General features: G+C 36.8%; 2 protein-coding genes and 1 pseudogene across 3 annotated transcripts; all 3 read right to left on the bottom strand.

Annotated features, from left to right (window-relative positions):
* Window positions 1–2,133: 2,133 nt before the first annotated feature.
* On the bottom strand, window positions 2,134–3,567 carry LOC137708287 (ethylene-responsive transcription factor TINY pseudogene; annotated as a pseudogene). Its single transcript, XR_015956751.1, has one exon. The product of XR_015956751.1 is annotated as an ethylene-responsive transcription factor TINY pseudogene (transcript).
* Window positions 3,568–10,364: 6,797 nt separating this feature from the next.
* LOC137743046 (uncharacterized) lies at window positions 10,365–13,960 on the bottom strand. Its single transcript, XM_068482966.2, has 4 exons — window positions 13,503–13,960; window positions 12,720–12,833; window positions 12,550–12,620; window positions 10,365–10,804 (listed from the first exon to the last, which is right to left on the bottom strand). The coding sequence occupies exons 1-4, from the start codon at window positions 13,665–13,667 to the stop codon at window positions 10,552–10,554; spliced, it is 603 nt and encodes a 200-aa protein (XP_068339067.2). The 5' UTR covers window positions 13,668–13,960; the 3' UTR covers window positions 10,365–10,551.
* Window positions 13,961–15,447: 1,487 nt separating this feature from the next.
* On the bottom strand, window positions 15,448–19,304 carry LOC137714903 (putative glycosyltransferase At5g03795). The gene is made up of 5 exons (XM_068454063.2): window positions 18,970–19,304; window positions 17,338–18,288; window positions 17,087–17,217; window positions 16,432–16,780; window positions 15,448–16,279 (listed from the first exon to the last, which is right to left on the bottom strand). Exons 2-5 carry the CDS (start codon window positions 18,220–18,222, stop codon window positions 15,614–15,616), a joined length of 2,031 nt encoding a protein of 676 aa, XP_068310164.2. The 5' UTR covers window positions 18,223–18,288; window positions 18,970–19,304; the 3' UTR covers window positions 15,448–15,613.

Genomic DNA, 19,304 nt, shown 5'->3' with positions numbered 1-19,304 from the left:
GGACTCCCTTGATTACCCTATGGTTCTGGAGAGTCCAAGTGTATGGTAATTGTGCATGTGTTACTTGTCTCCCCATGTTAATATAAACCATGAAAAATCAACTTCAAAAGGTCGTGGGACCAAAATGGTTGAAAATTGAAAGCATGCACTATAGAAATAGAGGACGTAAAAATGCCATCCAACCATGCAATCGATCACTAATTCATTGGTAAATATCAGCTGTAGTTTGTTTTGTGGCCAAATAATTGAGCTAACTTTCAGCAACATAATTATTTGCAGTTGGAAATCAAAAGGGTAGTGGTTTCTATTTTATTTTGGTATTATAGGATTTTAGCCATTTGCTTTCTAGACTGAATATTTGATAATTTTATATGTATCAGTGCGAAGAGTGCTTTAAGCTAAAAAAGGTGTACTAAAATCAGTTTTTGGATTTTTTTTTAGTATATACTAGTGTATAACACTCCCAAATTTTTAGCCATTTGATATATAGGCTCAAGATTTTTGCAAATACCCCGACTCAATATTTGATAACCTAATATGTAGCCACCGCGCGAAGAGTACCTGAAGCTAAAAGAGTACTAAAATCAGCTCGAAAGATTCGTGATTTTAAGCCTTTGAATCCTTTTATCTGTATATCAAACTAGTAACTGCTCTAGTGCATGCCAAACACTGAAATATATAGATATAATATAACTGCTGCAATTTCAAAATCAAGGATGGTTCTCCAATTTGTCTCTTCTCCAGCAATAGGAGAAAGAGATAAAATATCATGGACTCTGGCTTTTCTTTTTCCACCACAAAACAACAAAACAGAACAGAGGTCAAAAAATCAATGTCATGAATTGCAAAAGGATTGGATCGATGCAGATAAGTTTTAAGGGAGAAAGGAGAAAAACTAGCTGAAACCAGACCAATAGCTGTTGCCTCCGTGTATGGTAAAATATTTAACTATCACTGTCATTGTCCCATTCACAGCTCATCATGTTTCACCATCTGGATTCTAGCAAGCATGCATCTGCCAAAAATTCAAACCACCAAACGTTCATAAAATCTCTCTTTCAAAGAACTGGAGTCTCTCTACTCTCCCTAGTGTCACTGTTGTTGTTCTTATTATTGTATTATTCATTTGGAGGAGGACCCTCCGTGGGGTCGATTAGTAATTAGACTTGCATCACCAGTCCCATTTATCCCTTGGACTTGTTCTTAATTGCATGGTGTTTGTTTAATTCGAGCACCCAACAAAAGAATTCTCTCGTACGTCCGGAGATATTGTTTGTTTTTCATACAACACTCCAACGAAAAGGAGATTTTGAGTTCAGCTGGATCGAGATGTATCTGGCTTTTCGTACAAGAACGTCCTTCGTACAACACTCCAATAACAGGGTCTTGTGACGAGTGCTGTAAATACACTGAATAATCCGGCGCTTCCTATAGCACTCTAGTCGCAGAGCCTCGTGATGAGTTGTATAGTAAGGGAATGAATGGATCACCCTGTTCCTATATAGCACTCCAACAACAGAGTCTCGCGACGAGTGTCATGAAAATGGACAAGATATAGGGAGGATTAACAAAACTCTTCCGTTACTATTCACTTTTAACCAAAAATCACATCTATACATTTCTCTGGTACTATTCACTATAACTTTAAAAATGACTTTTCATTAAAAGGGAAATTTTTTTAGAATTTTTCGTTAGTTTTCCTCAAGATATATTCGTGGTTACAGGACGAATTCCCTCCGTGATGGACCAAAATGCGTAAGAAACCGGTGGCGCTTCCCCATTAGTATATCAGAAGCTCTACGAATTTGCAAATTAGGACAAGCATGCCAATAAATGAGTATGGAATGAAAGAAGTTGTGGGTACAATTAGTTTTGATGAGAAAAAGAAACCGAAAGACAAAGGCTTTATTCTATTTGCACCAAAGTTGCCAACCAAAGAGGAAAGAAAATGTCTCGTGGCATTTGCTTTCCATCCTAAAAACAGTAGGCTACTACACTGTACAATTACACAAAAGCAGAGTACAAAGTAAAAAGGAAACGAGAGAGAGATGATCAGAATTTAAGCCCTTCACAGTAAAAATCCAAAGAGCGAAAACACTGAAAACTCCAAAAATAAACAAAGAAAGCTCACACTTACAAACTCTTAATTAATTAACAGCTAATTAGCAGAAACGGCTAAACTATATACACAAAGGAGTGAAGTGGTACTGCGAGTGATTAGTAAGTTCATTATTTTTTAAAATATATTTAAATAAATAATAAAATGAAAAGAGTCAATTACGTACGAGTGCGAGTGCGGCAAGATGTGCTACTTAATTATAATCCCATAACAAACACTCAAACCCAACTGAACTCGCCGCCCCCAACTCACTGCATTCGAACTCCCCAACGCGCGGCAGCCACGCCGGCGGATAAACCCATTGGTCCTCCGAGTCCACAAACACGAACTCGCTTCTCAACTCGGTCGACTCGCAACTCAGACTCGGCAACTCGACGATCTCGCTCAGCTCGTCCGACTCGGACGACAAGTTGTCTATGGCCGAGACGAGCGAGGACAGCGACGAGGGGGACGGCGACATTGACGGGATGGAGTCGAATTGGTGCATTTCCGCGGCTTTGCTGGCGGCTGCCTGGACGTCGCGGGGGGCGTTTGAAACCGGGCGAGGCAGCAAGTCGGAGAGCTCTGGGAAGTTGAGAATCGCTGAGTTGCCCTTGATGCTCAAAGCGGCGACGTCGTGGGCCCTGGCGGCCATTTCAGGAGTCGGAAAAGTGCCGAGCCAAATGCGCGATTTCTTGCGAGGCTCGCGGATTTCGGATACCCATTTGCCCCAGTTCCTCATTCGGACCCCCCGATAAACCGGGTGTTTGCTGGAGTCTCTGACTCGTTTGGCATTTTTTTTGCAGGGAGTGTCGATTCCTTGGTGAATTGGCGAGCTGGGTTTTTGTGGGTTTTGGGTTTGGAGTGAGGAAGGCGAGGAAGGAGGCGATGCGGAAGTGGACGAGTTGGAGCTGCTTTCAGTTTCTGAACTCTGGGGTTGATCAGCGCTCATTTCTAATGCGTGCCTTGTAAGTGCTTGTGGAAATGTCTCAAAGAAAAGGACTTGGCGTATTTTGTTGTGAAAGAGTGTAGCACTGGTTTTCTTTAGCAGAGGAAAGGAAATGGGAGCATGCTAGTTATGGAGGAGAAGTTTCAATCTTTTTCCTTTTTTGTATTTGATATCTTTCCCGATGAGTCATACAACATTTATAGAGAATGAGAGTGGGAGGGAGAGAGAGAGTGAGTGAAACAAGAAATATGGGGGGAGAGAAAGAGAGAGAGTGGGAGGGAGAGAGGAGAGAGGAGAGTGAGAGATGGTCACACTGCTTTAGGGCAATGGTACCGTGGGGTCCCCTTCATCTAGCACCACCATGCAAGCCATTTATTTCATGGTCTGATATCTTTACCAGTTTTTCACCCATGTTTCACTGTTCATTTGTCCCTTATCTTCTTCCTCTTTGTCGACCTCCTTTCCGGGTTGATCCTGATAATTAGGGGTTTGTTCTCTCAAATACAAGTGACATTCTTACTCTAAACTACATTAAAGGTGGGGAGAATGGTATGAACCAGGGACGCATTATGAGAATGTGAGGACCAAAGTCCTACATCAGTAAGGGATCAAATCATGCAAGGACTTATAACGAATTAGGCTACTTTTCATATTGTTGATTGGTTTTATGGTAGAACCTCAACTTTCTTTACACATTGGATTGAAGAAAAAAAAAACGAAACCAAGTGGGCAGTACCCCTTGCGTAGTGGGTTCTGATAAATTAGGGTTAATTTAATCCTGATGGACTACGTTTAGTTAACCCGCAAAGCCGGTGTAAGCTACTAATCTCAACGGAAAAATTCCTCTGAATGTATATGGCTGGGGATTGTTGGAGAGCTTGCATTCTCTTCCTCTATATCGTCCTTTCTTTACCAAGCTAAGCCCTTGAGTCAACAGATATGTAGTGTATTATGTTGTCCAGCCAGATACCTAAAGACGTTACAAACTCTAATATCGTTTTGCGCGGCTAATCTCAACAATCTAACAACGTAACATGTTAAATTTTAGAGAATTTCTCTAAATGCGTGTGCATATAAAGCGACATTCTTGTCATTTCTTTTATTGATCAAATTTGTTATTTTAATTTGTGTTTGGTTGATAGGAAAATTTTCCAAAAGCTGAAGGAGAGAAAAAAACAGAGAAAAGAAGAGAGGAGATAAGGATGGTTTTGTTGAAAGTACGTGTGGTACATAATTAAGGAGAAAATTTTCAATGTGATCAGCACACGAGATGATACATCATTTATTATTATAAAAATGATGGGACATGTGTATTAAAAAGTTAATAACTTAAAAAATAAAATCTCTCATCACTTTCATAAAAACACATGTACCATACATGTTCTTGTCACAATGAAAAGTTTTTCATAATTAGGGGGGTTGGGTGAGGTGGCGGCAATCAGTAAGGGTTTGCATCATCGTCACCGCATGGTCCACGCTGCTGCATGCACTAATATTTATTATCATCTTCCATCGCATTGTATGACAGGTAAGCTATATATATATATATATATATATAATATTGAAATATGAACACAAAATATTTAACGGTGTATTCATGACATATAAGTTGCTATCCTGTATAATAGAGAATGTGGGAACTAGAGCCTTTTGTACTAAACTTGGTTTAGTTAATCAAATTGGGTATGAATCATTAGTTCAAAACAATTTTGAGTAGTCAAAGTGCAAGGTTCCTTCCATTTTGCACGTTCCTTTTCGACTCTCTCTCATCCCGATTTCATCATACAAGTGGGTTTATGACTTTTAGGAAATTTTGTAGTCATCTAAGTAACATCAGATAAGTAAATCAACTCAGTATTTTGATTCAAAACTGAATTATTACATTGTTAAGCAAGTACAACAAAAGATTTTCAATCTAGGAAGATATTGTGACAGCAAAACTTGAAATAGAATTAGACAAGTGATCCTCCAATCCATATGATGAGGTAGTGGTTGCAATGTTGCATTGAACACCAACTTATATTACACATTTCATCATGGGGTCCCAACCATTATATGATCGATCGATCTTGGCCCATCCATGGCAACGGTTCCTATTGTGCTTGGTCCACGATTATATGGTGCCTTGATATTCTAATAAATGTGATTTTACCCTACAACATTGCATGTTGAAAATGACAATTCTATACAGTTAAATTAAGAGTTTTTTTTGCCTAGGCTCTCTTCTTGAATGTCCACTTCAAATTTACGAACGAATACTGCTAGAGACATCAAATTTCATTTGTTAAATATTGTTATCGTGTTTGGTTTTATTATAATATTCTTAGTTCACTTTGAACCTTATTTGCTATGCTAATAACACGTATAATGATAAATCATTAAACAACTTAATTTGTTACATAATCTATTGTCTCTACCATTCTTTTTGTACAAATGATATTCTAATCTAGGCCAATAAACCTGCATTTCTCTCCCTTATAATTTATAAATTACATCGCATTTGTACAGTACAATATATGTTACTCTATTTTGATCAAAGATCAATCTATGATTTCATCTTAATTACGTTAGGTGAAATCAAAACTACCATATATCATCATCATCATCATCATCATCGATCGTCCTTGAGACCTCACAATATTCTTTACTATTCCAATAGGGTACATGGTACTTTAATAACAAGTTGAAAAAGTACCTTCTTAATGAGGTGGTGATGTATACATAATCTTGGACCCATATATACGTTTGATATTTCTGGTCTTTGTTGTGAGTAGAGAGTAAGTGCTCCTATCCATATAAAGTTCCACAGGCAGTACTAGTGTACTACAACTTAAATTCATAGCCATGCAATTTTTGTTTAAGCATTGATCATGTGGCCGTAATACCACGGCACACGTACGTAGCTGTGTCAAATCATGCAAGAACTATCAGTTGAAATGAATCAAATCATCGTATAAACATTGTGTATAATTAGTACCCCGACACAACCATTTAACCCAAATCAACCATGCAAATGCACCCCCAAATCATCCAGCCCAACATATCACTCATCGCTCTAATCATTTCAATGAAAAATTCATCAACAACAACCATCGACTAATATAATTTCGAAGTTCATATAGTATCACATGTTAAAAAGGACATCTTGGGTTATCACATGTTAGGTTTGGTGGTCAAGCTTTTTATGTATTACACTCACATAAAAGGTTCTAAAAAACACTAGGCAATAGTCGAGTGGTGCTTAGGACCTAGCACCTAGGCAGCTAAGTGGGACCTAGGTGGGGGCCTTAGGTGAACTAGACGGATTTAAGTAAATTTATTATATATTGTATACATAAGTGTCTACTTATACTTAAAAAATACATAATTGCATTGGGATACATAAATTGCAAAATAGAATGATATATATATATATATATATATATATAAGCATTAGAACATAATGCAAAATGAAAGTTATCTATTTTCTGTTTAAGCAAGAGTCGTGACCTAGACACCTAGACGAGACTGGGCGGGCTAGGTAGGCACATTAACGGTCTCCTTTTTTAATTTCTAAATGTCTTGGAATTAATCGGACGGTGGTCGACAACCTAATACATAGACGACCCTAGCAGGGATTTTTAGAATAATGCTCTCATAAGGATCGATTTGATCAATGACTACAAGGATTGACAGTATAACATAATGATAAAAGAATATTTTGGGAGAGTTAACTAAAAAATTGTATGGGTATTACATATTCTCTTGAGATTTGACTTGATCTGTGATTTCCAATTGATGATCTGCAGTTTTGATAAAATAACAATTTGGTACGTGCACAAGTATGAAAAATTCGTTCTTCAATAACTTTTGACAAAATTATAAATTTGAACCACTGATTATGTGATTTTTTTATAACCTAAATGTATAATTCTTACACTGTGACATATACAAGTTTGATAAGAGAACGCTAATGTAAAATCTACATTATTGTTATTTTCTTCGATAATTTATGCTTTTGATTGAGGAAACTTGATTCAACCCAGCTACCGTGGAAACAATTATATTATTGGGGTTGGGAGGTCCTCGTGGCTTTACTTAGCAATTGATCAGGCTGATCAAGTCTCGTGTGGATTTAAAAGTTGCAGAATCAAGATTTTGATTTGTTTCTATATTTAACATAGCATGCAATTTCAAGTGACTAGACTTTTGAGTGTATACGCATACGAAAAGTGATGGATTTAGAGGTATAGACTCTATATAATGCGATTCCATCATAGTGGTTTAGAACTTTAGATGATTAGAATTTAGATGGTGTCTGTCACGTTGGGTCACTTTTACCCTATGGTATCTCAATCTCTTGGCATACTAGCATTAGGAATATAGGTTCTCATTTCATTTCGTAATTTTGTAAGAACATGCTTAGCCATCTACGAGTATATCAATAGTGTTTTGTGAACCCTACATACATCAACGACCAAGATCAATTCAATTTTTTACGCGCACGAGTGACCTTACTTACCTGTGCTCGATCATTCTTTAATTAGCTAGTTTGAAGTGGGCATTGTGTGGCTGTAAAACAATCTTTAAGCATACTAGCATAGCTACCAGTAGGTTCCCAATTCATTTCTCTTATATGTTAAATGGTAAAACAATCTTTTAGCATACTAGCTAGCAATAGCAGTAGGTTCTCCTTTCATTTCACCATATTAAATGGTAAAACAATCTTTTAGCATACTAACATTAGCAGTAGGTTCTCATTTCATTTCGTGATTTTTTTTTTTTTTTTTTAAGAGAAATGCTACACTCAAGTTGCCCAAATGTTAGGATTCATTGTGAGTTTGTGAATCCTACATATATCAACGGCTAATAAGATCAGTTCACGCGTGCGAGTGACTTAACTCGCTGATTCTTTAATTAGTTTTCAAGTGGCATTGTACGGTTGTACTTGGCTTACCTGCTATGAAGTTGTATGTATATTATATGCAGCACTGACATTGATTGTTTGCAAGAAAATGAAGTGCATTTTACTGTATAAACACACGATTCTCTGGGGGAATATTATTAGAATGAGGAAAGTCCACAGCCGACTTGGGGAGGATGATTTCTGGCACAAACAATAATAAACCTTTGTGATAAATCAAATCAATGTTTACTAGAATTATAACATTATAACAAACTGTCAGGTACTCTCATATATAGGACTAATGTACCTTGGCAAAGAATTGACCAGTTTCTACTAGCAGGCAAGAAGTTAATGTGTATTTAATTTTTTTGGTATGAACAAAATCCCAACACTGTATCTGCATGGTTTCTGCTGCTGGGGACTTTTTAGCTCAGAGTTTCTCAAAGAAGAAGAAAAGCAAAACCCTAGTTACCTTTTTCTTTTGGGCAAAAACCCCTAGCTAGCTAGTGGTTTCAACTTTGTATCTGTTATGGCCAACTCTCATTCCACTGACCTGTATGATTTGTTGGATTTAAATGTCGATATGGGATGGGACTGCAGTGGGATTAAGGGGGCTTTTCTGCATCTGTGAAATCATGTGGCTTTAATTTCATCTGTCATATGATTCCTTCACACACCTCCCCTAACTTGGATGACATATTTTAACTTAGTTCAATTCATTTCTAGACATTATTCATTAATTATTTCAAGAAATCAGTTTTTTATTTATGTTTTCTTATTATTTAGAATTATTTGTCGAGATCTCAAAGTTGAGTATACACCGATATTGTTCAAATTTAAACACCTGCAAAGTTCTGAGTTTTATCACAAAAAACATTAATGCAGTAAAAAGTTGAACCATTCAATATAAATTATATTTTAGTCTGCCCAATTTTCAAATTATTCTTCGACATTATTAATACTACTACTATTATCATTATTATTCTTATATTTATCAATCTCTACACTAATTAAATAGTAAATAATCTGTTACTTTCATGCTCTATTCACATGCAGTTCATGTGAAAGCATGTTCATGAGTCTACACACATCAGACTAAACATTAATCTCAAACATGGTATATGGAGCCTGATGACCTATATATATATAGATATATATACAGATTTCTAATTGGTTGATCATATTTATTGTTTTAGATAATAAAGAATATATGTGAGTTCATGTTCAACTCACGTGCGGTTCAGCAAACTGATCGGTGTTTGTGTTGATTTTAATTTTTAGAAAATACGTATTGTATGACCATGCTGATGCAGTCACTGGTCTTCGATCACACTGGAAGCTCATGCTTTTGTTACAAATGGTCCGCATTAGTGGTTCGATGAGTAGTAACTCTATATGAGTCCCTTTGCTCGGAATGCAGATGCTATCACTAACTCAGTGTGAATTAAATGCAGCTGTTGGCATTGGGTAAGCCGCCCGGCCCGGCCATGGCCATGAAGGCATGACCACAATGACAGAGATGACAGATACCACATGCATCACAGACCCTTTCACATCTTAATTAATTACTTAATGGCATCTCAATTGGAGATTAATTCTTAGCTACTCTCGGTTTGTATATCTCAATGTTTATCTTTTTATTCACATATATTACACACCACCTCTCATTTTACTTAATTAATGTATGTAATCTCAGTCTGAGATTCTTAACAATTCTCAATTATATATCCCCTTGTATTTCTTTCTTTAATCACGTGACATATGGGATAACAAAAAAACATAATTAATTACTATAACGATGTTTTTTTTGTGATTAATCATTCTTCTACCTTAATCTTTGATCACTAGACGATGTCAGAGACTCTTTCTTCTACCATCAATTGAATACAATTAATGGTAGGATTGCAAGGGATAAGTTCTAGAGACCATTCCTTCAACCTTCAACAGAATAAAATTTGAAAGTGACATCCATTTCTTCGTTTGACGTATTTAGATATAGTGAGCTAATTATCTAATTCATTTGAATCCTAAAGATGAAGGAAAACGATGTACTACCAGTTATTGAATCTCCCCATCTCAGTTCATGCTCAGACATTTATGTGATTCACAACTGTGCCTACATATGCAAACTTGCATTATTTTTAGAAATTAGAACCGCAATTAGCTGAAAGCTTCTCTCTCCATTGAGGAAAATACCTTCATTGTAAAACTCAATGTGGATTGGAAATCTGGTTTTGTTGCTAATCCGGCTGTTGACCAGGTTTTGGAAGCTGAAACGTGGGATTTATTCTTAGGTATGAAGATTTGTTTCACCCTGTCAATTGAACTTGAGTTACCTCATAGATAAACAAGACCTCAACGATAACGTTATTTTTCGGATAACCAGCGTTTGTAACACAATTGATGAACTACTACAAGAATTGAAACAGAAGTAAAAATGGAAGTCTTGGCTTATTGTTTCCATAAGTTAGACAGTAACAAAGAATGTCTTTCTCTCACCTTGTCTGATGTCTAATAGTTCCCGCCCAATTCTTTTGGTTGAATAAAAAGAAATCTAAATAGAGCAATTTCTAAAAGTACACTGCTGCAGAGAATGAAGGGTTTTATTAATTTTCTCGCTTACGCTCTCCTTCTCTTGGGACTTAAAATGAAATCGTCGTCATTGTCGCTCTCTTTGATAACTCTCTTCATGGCTTTTACATCGCCATTCTTAGATGCCTGCTGTTGTGGCCTCTGTGAACTCTCAGGTTTACCTGGTGGTTTTGGTGTAGACTTAATAGGGGTTCCCAAACGGAGTTGCTTTTGCTTTCTCTGCTTCTTCTCGTATGCCTTTCTGGATCTTTCAGTGGACAAAAGGCCATGCTCCATCATCCTGCAAATGAGTGGAGCACAACCAACGTTTAGAAGAAATTCACATAGCATCTAATTCACAGCACTAGAAATTCGGCAGCATATCCAAAATTCATGAGTCAATGCACACCAATCATTAACTAACTCGCATATGAGATGTTGCAAACCAACAAGAGAAACGAACCCCAGAATAGTTGCTAGGCTCTTATAAGTTCATCGGTTAGTTTTCAAATTTGGGTGGGCACTAGTGTAAATAAGAAGTTCGTTAACCAACCCAACACAATAAACAAACAACGAAAAGTAGAAATCTATGCAAACCCAAAAGTGATTTGTTTTTCAAGTTCAACAAATATAGTTGAGGATAAGAGGCCAAAGAGTATTGGACATTCAAAGGGGATTCCTTGTGTATTCAAAAACTTGAGAGCGTTTTTCATCAGAAACTCTGATACGCACATTGCACAGAAACGCTTGACCCACTAGCCATTCACTCACAGTGCTGCAAAAAGCAACGAAGACTAGAGAAAATGAATTCTATTGCAGGACTGCAAATGGGTTGGATCATGTTGGATTGCAACCTGAGCACATTCATCAGCAGCAACCAAATGCAAAACTGATCTTGGTTCACACTGTTTAAGATTGGTCAATTTTTAAATCTGCTAGAAATTACTATCGTTTTCCATGGTTCTATTTCTAACTGATCAAACGTGTTCCAAAGAAAAATTTAGAATGTAAGGCACTTTCAACAACTACCGATGTTAGATCAGATAAAGTTATATTACCAAAACCGAAACAATCCATAGACAAATTTGCGACAGTCATGCTGTTCTACCAAATTAACCAAGTGTTTCTAGACGAGAATCTAATTCCAATGTTATGATATAATGTGCAAGAGCTCATCAGTAAACCACAGTGTTTCTGGATTTAATTTCAAATGTCCATGGTTGTCAGTGTAGTATCCATTCATTCTCATAAAGTTTCAAGAATAAACTGGCTGACTAAAGTTTCGAAAAAAGATTGTTCGGGTTAGCATTCAGTGCCGCAGTCAAATGAGGTCTAAATTGACACAAATACAGCTGGTCCTAAGTCCTAATTCATAAGTTCATCAAATAAGAAAAAAGTGGGGTAAATTATCGAGAGATAGCCAACCTACCGCAGTGCAGATCGGGGAAAAAAACAGGGCCTGTGCAAAATCATGAATTTTTATCTGTTTTGTTGATTCAATAAGAGAAAGATTTTTGTGCTGCTTAGCTAATAACTTCTGATTATGAAACCGAAGGGACATAGAAAGCTGCTTTACTATGACTTTTTCTCACTTCCTATAAAGTTTACACTCTTCACACTTCATTGAAAATTCATATTATCCATCCCAACTACATATAGAGTTGGAAGCCATCACCAATAGAAAAATATACTTGTTTTGGTAGTGAACATGCAGCTTACTGGTATAGTTGTTGTCCACATAACAATCTATATATGCAATTCTTCCAGATGAATATTGGCTTAGGCATATCCAAGATAGTGAAAAGGCACCATCATCGGACTAAACATGACCTGGATCCTAAAATTATGGAAGCAGTCAACTAAGGTTAAATTGGCTTTGAGGAATCACTATCATTTGAAGAACTTTTGAATGGAAGGGGGCCTCGCAGATATAAAGTTACTTCCCAGAATATCAACCTTGCAGTGAAATCGAATTTAACCAGTTTGTACATTCCCCATACGATCAAATAGAAGGATAAAAGATTTATATACATAAGGAACAGTTACCAGAATTCTGCCATTTCACTTGTTGGTATCTGTTTGGACAATGACTCGTAAAAGATCCTCAAAGGTTCTCTCTGGAAATAGAAAGCAATAAAGAAACACAGGGATGAGTGGCTCTTTATCAATATAAACTAAAACAAGCATATAAATAAAAGTGATGGGAAAAGAAGAACCTCTTCTGGAGGATCAAACTTCTGGCCTGCCAAAGTGTATACTTTCTTCTCTCTCACTTTTGTCGTGGTTTTCTTTGTTATCGTCTTTGATACCGAATTCAATTTTGATTTTACCTGCACATTTGAACAACTAATACTGAATCCATCACACCCAACATGAAATCAATACAGTCAAGTCTGATACCATGAACCCTGGAACCCGTCAGAGAAACATAGGTTGCACCACAAATCAACCATGTCATTGTCAATTATCCAAGGGGTAGTGATTTTCACACACCCTGTTTCTCCTTTGCGCTCCTCCCTTTGCCTCTGCCTCTTGATTCTCCTTAGATTTATTCAATCCTAAAACCATAAACAAGGGGCGGAGTGCAGAAGGAGAAAATAGGAGTGCGGAGATCACTTCGCCTATCCAAATAATCTAAGAAACCGAACTTAGAAATTCAAAATACACCAGAAACCCCAAACCAATATACCTAATGCATTGAAAACACATAAATCGATTCAGAACCCACAAACCCAATTCACCAAATTGAAAAACCAATCAAAAGAAGATAACTTTAAGGTCAAAAATTAAGAACAGAACCACAAATTTCACTATACCATTGTCAATCATCCAAATTAATTAGCAATTCCAAATTAGAACATCCCCTAATCCATCAGAAACAGCTAAATCAATTCACAACCCCACAAACCCAATTCACCCAATTGAAAACCCAATCCAAAGAAGAAAACTTTAAGGTCAAAAAGTTCAAAAAATTCAATCAAATTTGACATGGGTTTTACCTCAGTTTTTGTAACAGTCTGAACAGATTTATGCTTGGAATCAGCTGCCTGCTGCTTGCTTGAAGAGCTCTCAATCTTCTTCTTAGTGACAGAATATCCAATCTTTCCCTTTGAAGAACCATCCTGCAGGGTGCCGCCGCTCTTCACCTTGACAGAAGTAGCCATGTATTCCACCACCAATCTCTGTAAATTAATTTAATCTAATGTCTTGCTGTTTGGTTTTGATCGGATGATAAGAGACTTTATCTGCTTTTTGTTTCCACCTACTTTTTTCATTGAAAATTCATCAACGTAATAAACTTTGAAAAATTCCAAAGATTTAATTTATTGACAAAACAGATAAATTAAAGGAAAACTAAATTAAAAATCATGAAAAAAATATGGATATTAGGATTTGGATATATCAGATTTGCTGGTTAATGTGTATTGTTCAACCGCTTTTTCCAGGTTTTGCTAACAGATGAAGAACGGCTTCCGTCTTCGTTTGTTTTTATTATTTTGATTGCTCATGTCAAAAAAGACATTTTTGCCCTTGATAATTCGAAGGAAGCATCAAACGAAGTGTAAAGTGGTCATGCTGGATGTTTCCAACCGAGGCGAGAACTAATAGGGTGTGGGGATCGTCATTTTAAAACAATTATCTGTAGACGTTGGATTAATCTGAGTGCGTTGTTCGTAAAGAATCATATGATCGCACGGTCAGGATATAAATCTTGAGGAGTTAGAGGCTCGAGGCGTGCACTAACTTTGACGTGAACAATGGTCGGGCCACGTGCTGGAATCATAACTGAGCTTGCTCTGTAACTTTTAACGGTTGATTTGGGATTGTCCTAAACTCCAGAGAGATCAAACTAAATGAGGCCGAATTAATTTCATAATTAAATTGTCACTAAACATTACGGTTTAATGGTATTCTTCTTCGCTTAGAAGTGAGATGGTCTTAAGTTTGAATCTCATGAATGATGAATTTAATACCAAATTAGGCTGCTCATTGTATAACTTAACCGAACTTCTCATTTCCTAGTGTAAAATATCGATGTACTAAAAAAAAAATCATAATTAAATTGATTAACTTAAAACATGTTATTGTCACCTTGAAAACTCATCTACACTTAAATTTATAAACGTAAGAAAAAGTTTGTATAAGAAGGTGTGCAGGATGACAATTTTTAAACGTAAACTTTCGAAATTACCGAGTAAGATATCGTCCTCTTAAGTCCAAACATGCACATATTTGTTCATAACCAACATTTGTTTCCATAACTGTACGGATTTGCTTCTAGGATGTTTAACCCAAAACAAGCTTAAGCAGTATTCAATTGAAATTTTAAAGAGTTTTAACATTAGTTTAAAAATCTAAAGAATTTTAAGAGAATTCGTCAAACTCTATCATTATGTTTGGATGAAGAAATTTAAGATTACTAAAGAATTATAAAATAATTGAAATGATGGAATTGTTATTTTATAGAATTTGTAAGTATACTTATTTGGTTAACTTTAAAGAACAATGAAATTTAAATACGAAATTTAAAGCGGATAAAATTAATATATAAATGAGAGTTAGTAGTTAGGAAATATGCTAGTAAGGGTGGTGGAGACGACAATGATGATGGTGGTGGCGGCATGTATGGATAGACAACAATATCTAGTGCTGGCGGTAATCGTGATGGTGATGATGATAGGAAATGTGTTAGTAGTGGTGGCGGAGACGACAGTGATGATGGTGGATGATGGTGTTGGCAGGTACGGTAAGGACAACGATATGTGGCGGTGGCAACAGTCATGATGGTGAAGATGATGGTGGGTGGTGGTGGCCGTGGTGACATATGGTCGGTATTTATGCACAATGACAAGAAGAGTGGGAAAAAGAGGGAACAAAAATCTTTTCTCTGCCTTTGCTTACACAATATATTTATACTTTAATAACAGTTCATGAAACCAAAAATTTCTGAAATTTCAAATGCAACCTGCCACTTCATTTCCTTGTTATTTCACTTTTTTTCCAAGAGGGTCCATTACTCCAAGTCTCCAACACCAAAATTGAATAATAAATTAAAAATTAAAAAAAATAAATGAAAATACAGAATTTACATGACTATAATGTTACTGTGTCAATTGGGTTTTATCTGATGGAGTCTGTTGTACCAAATGTTGTGCAGTATCATATGAAAAATATCATACTTCTCAGGCTTAGCATGCCACAGAAAATGCTGTTGCACCTTTTTCACCCTCGTTTGCATCTGTAGATATTTCTTCTTCGGGATCGAAAGGAGTATGTTCTTCAAATTTGGGATATCCTTTTCCAACACGAAAACAGCAAACGACTCCCACTTCAGTACTTCGAAAAATGGAGGCACAAAATTGTCTGATATGATCACCGGAACACACTCGTAGAAAATGGCCTCTACCACTCGCGGGCTGTTCACTTCGTAACCTTTTGCGCAAATACAGTACTTGCTGCTCTGCATACGACGGATGTAGTTCTTATTTCCCTTTCCTTTAGGCAATCGACCGAAGATCTGCATGTCAGGATCTTTGTTTTCCCAATGCTGTAACAGGATTGGCCTAACATAGCCATGCATGTTTCCAGCAAAGAAAGCGAGTATTGGCCTCTTGGAAGGATGATTGCCTCCGAGATCTCTGAGAGGCTTCTTATCATTCTTGATGTATGTTTCGGGAAGAGACACGTCCTTGCCAAATACAAAACCTTCTTTGACATCAGCATTGCAGAGGGCTCTTATGCACATTGCCATAATTTCCTTTGTTTCTGTTGGGGCCTGAAGAAATAGCTTTTATTAGAAAATATACTGATATAACGTACTCAAAACTATCTGCAGTTTGAAATTGAATGCTACTTAGAGATAAATTAAAAATAAATACCCTTACAAAAATCGCAAACCAAACCGTACAGGAAGCATGAAAAGCATACCCAGTCATGACAAGCAACAAGAAAATGATCGGCTCCTCCAGTTCTGTTCCAGAAAGGATACTTCCCAGCAATCATGTCCACATAGTCCTTCAAATATTGTACAAGATTTTTATGACTGTGTGAATTGGCCACGTATAACCTTTCCTCTAACATTCGAGAGCTAAAAGGCAAGTAATATAGGTGGGCTTCCAGAGGGTTTTTAGTGACAAATCTCTTGTCAGCTTCCATCAGCTTCATGAACCATCCCTCGGAAGCATATATTCCCCTGAGAAATGGCGAGTGCAATATGGGTCTTTGTCCTTCCCTGTATACGTATACTTTAAGAGTGTTCTCCATTAATTCGTAGCTCCTGCAAATTAGATGAGAATTTACTTGAGAGGAATAATTAATTGAATAGTCACACACGCAGCTTATAAAATTTGTAGAAAAACTATAATGATTTTAAATGAAAAAAGTAACGACTGACATTGCAAGATAATGCATACGCCAAAACTTTCATTTGATCCTATCCAATAAGTTACCAGCTTATGACAGATACCATCAAACGTTTTTCAGTAAGAACATTTTTGTGGACACAAGCCTGTCTTGTTCACAATAACTTCTAAACGAGACTGTACTGTAAGAATTCATACATACAACGGTTTCATTGACTTACCTTTTAAACATGGAAAGATTCCTATATAGTGGAGCATACAGAGTTTGATCACTCTTTATAAGGGGTGCATTTTCGATCTGTGATGCTGCAAATTGCAACTGTTGGTCAACTGATGAAGACCATAGTGGTTTCTGACCAAAAACAAAAACACAAAAAAAAAAAAAATTGAAAAATAAGAACAAAGAGTTGAAGCATTTTAAGAAAAACTTAAATCAGATTCAAATAGCGTAAGTCTAATCTTTAAAGCGTACCACTGAATGGTACGGGGAATGACTCTTACGCAACAGCTTGTTCATATCAGATATTGAATATGCATCCAAGGCTGGACGCTCTGGCTCTTTGTTCACTTCGGGGACCCTAGTCATTGAAGAACTTTGTTCTGTTTGGTTGAGGTCACTATGCAATTGCTCAGACTTTTTGGGTTTCTGAGACAAGGTTGTTAGATCTTTCTGAACCAAAGTCACATTTGAGCCAACAGCTATAGGGGGTGCTCCAACGTTTGTTTCAATAATTGCTGGAGCTGTGATAGGTGATGAATTTATCATCGGGGATGCAGGTGAAGTGGTTGGAAAACCAGCGGAAGGATTTACTACTTCATCTGTAGTATTACTTTCATTCCTAGTCCCTCCTTCTGAAAAAGTAGTCTCAGTAGTATTTTGCTTTTCAAAAGAGAATTGTTTACGCCGCTCTTGTGCAACGTCAGCCTCCAAGGGGTTGACAATTTTCACAATGAAAGTTCTATTTTGCTTTACAAAAGTATCAGATGGCTCCTCCTGACCTTCACCTGTATCCTCATCAATTTCTATAGTTCTGTTTGAGCCCTCACTTCCTTCTAATACAAAACCCGAGGTCCTACCATCGTTACCTATCTCGTGAGTTCCATATTTCCTAGTGTAGTTCACATCATTAGAAAGCGACATGTTACCAACCGCCTCAGAATCAGATGGTGAATCCCCAGCTTGGAAGCGACTTTTCCCCTCTACCGGAACCTTTGCAGTAGAGAGTATAGACAATGAGAAAGTACCATATGGAAATTCAAGATGCCAGACAACTAAAATCACAGCAAACAACATTCCCACAATCCACAGCAATCTCCTCGTTTTGGCTTGATACATAGACAAAAGCTCCCGACCCATTTTGAGAGACCGCTCTAGTAATTATTGAACAACTTTCGACAAAATTGTCAAAAACCATAATCCACCCTGCACATTTCCCAGTTCCACAATCACAAACTGTAATTATTAAAGAGAGCTATTTTCCTAATTGCTGAAAAAATTGAATGCCTTCTTCAATCAGTCCTCAAATGCAGTTAATATGATACCTTAAAAACAAACACATGCAACTAATTGTTGAAGAATTCCACATAAACCAATCAAGAAATTAAAGCTGCTCATCAACAATTAGACAGCAATCCTTGCAGTTCTTAATTTCCAAAACAATCAAATTAAATTCAAGAAATTTGAATTATCTATTACAGCTGACATCTTCCGATTTCCACCAAGAAAACCACAAAGAACTCTTCAAATTTCTATAAAAAACCCATTAAACTATGATAAACCCATTAAACTCTGATAATTTTGCAACTATTTAAAAGTAAACAAACACAGAAATGGAGACAAAAACAGAAAAAAAAATCAAGAATCAAACTTCAAAACTATAAGCAAAGCTGATTGAGTGGAGAGAGAGAGAGAGAAGCAAAAATGAAGATTCCAAATTTGTTCGAAATTCTACAAACTGGGTTTGGCTTGCAACCAAGTTCCGGTTCTAACATTACATTCATAGCCTGGTTTACGTTTCCTTCCAATTCCCGCACTTTCTCAGCAACCAAACAGTTATTTTCTCCCTAAAGGAAACAGAATAGCTTAATGGGTTCAAGGGAATACCTTTGCTTTCAGAGAAAAGCTGCAGAGCTTCTTCGCTCTCCTTCTGCAATGGCCTTACCGAGATGCATTTTCATTGACTTGTCTTTCCAATTTGCCAAAGCTACACACTTTCTTGCCTTAAATATTTACAAAAACGGCACCTCCTAGTTGCCTTGGTTGACAGGAAAATGAGAGATTAGACTGATTAATTAGTTTGCAATTCACACGAGTTTTAGCAGACGCCAGAGGGCGACCATTCTCTGATTGATTGGTTGCTTGCGGCGTTGCATTGCTATCAGTCGGTAGAAGCTTCATCCTTTGGCAATTCCATAAAGTTTTATTTATGGCTTAAATAT

This window comes from Pyrus communis, chromosome 15 (genome assembly GCF_041283825.1).
Source record: "Pyrus communis isolate YQ-2024b chromosome 15, ASM4128382v1, whole genome shotgun sequence".
NCBI classification, from domain to species: domain Eukaryota; kingdom Viridiplantae; phylum Streptophyta; class Magnoliopsida; order Rosales; family Rosaceae; genus Pyrus; species Pyrus communis.
This window is presented reverse-complemented; position numbering and strand designations above follow the sequence as displayed.

What these genes read in the sequence shown, in the direction of transcription:
- LOC137743046 (XM_068482966.2), bottom strand. Translation starts at nt 13,667, where the DNA reads ATGGCTACTTCTGTCAAGGTGAAGAGCGGCGGCACCCTGCAGGATGGT. An exon ending in AGACTGTTACAAAAACTGAG is followed by an intron (nt 12,834 to 13,502) that starts GTAAAACCCATG and finishes TCAAATGTGCAG; the next exon opens with GTAAAATCAAAATTGAATTC. An exon ending in AGTTTGATCCTCCAGAAGAG is followed by an intron (nt 12,621 to 12,719) that starts GTTCTTCTTTTC and finishes TTCTATTTCCAG; the next exon opens with AGAGAACCTTTGAGGATCTT.
- LOC137714903 (XM_068454063.2), bottom strand. Translation starts at nt 18,222, where the DNA reads ATGGGTCGGGAGCTTTTGTCTATGTATCAAGCCAAAACGAGGAGATTG. An exon ending in AATCTTTCCATGTTTAAAAG is followed by an intron (nt 16,781 to 17,086) that starts GTAAGTCAATGA and finishes TCTAATTTGCAG; the next exon opens with GAGCTACGAATTAATGGAGA. An exon ending in TTGTTGCTTGTCATGACTGG is followed by an intron (nt 16,280 to 16,431) that starts GTATGCTTTTCA and finishes CTATTTCTTCAG; the next exon opens with GCCCCAACAGAAACAAAGGA.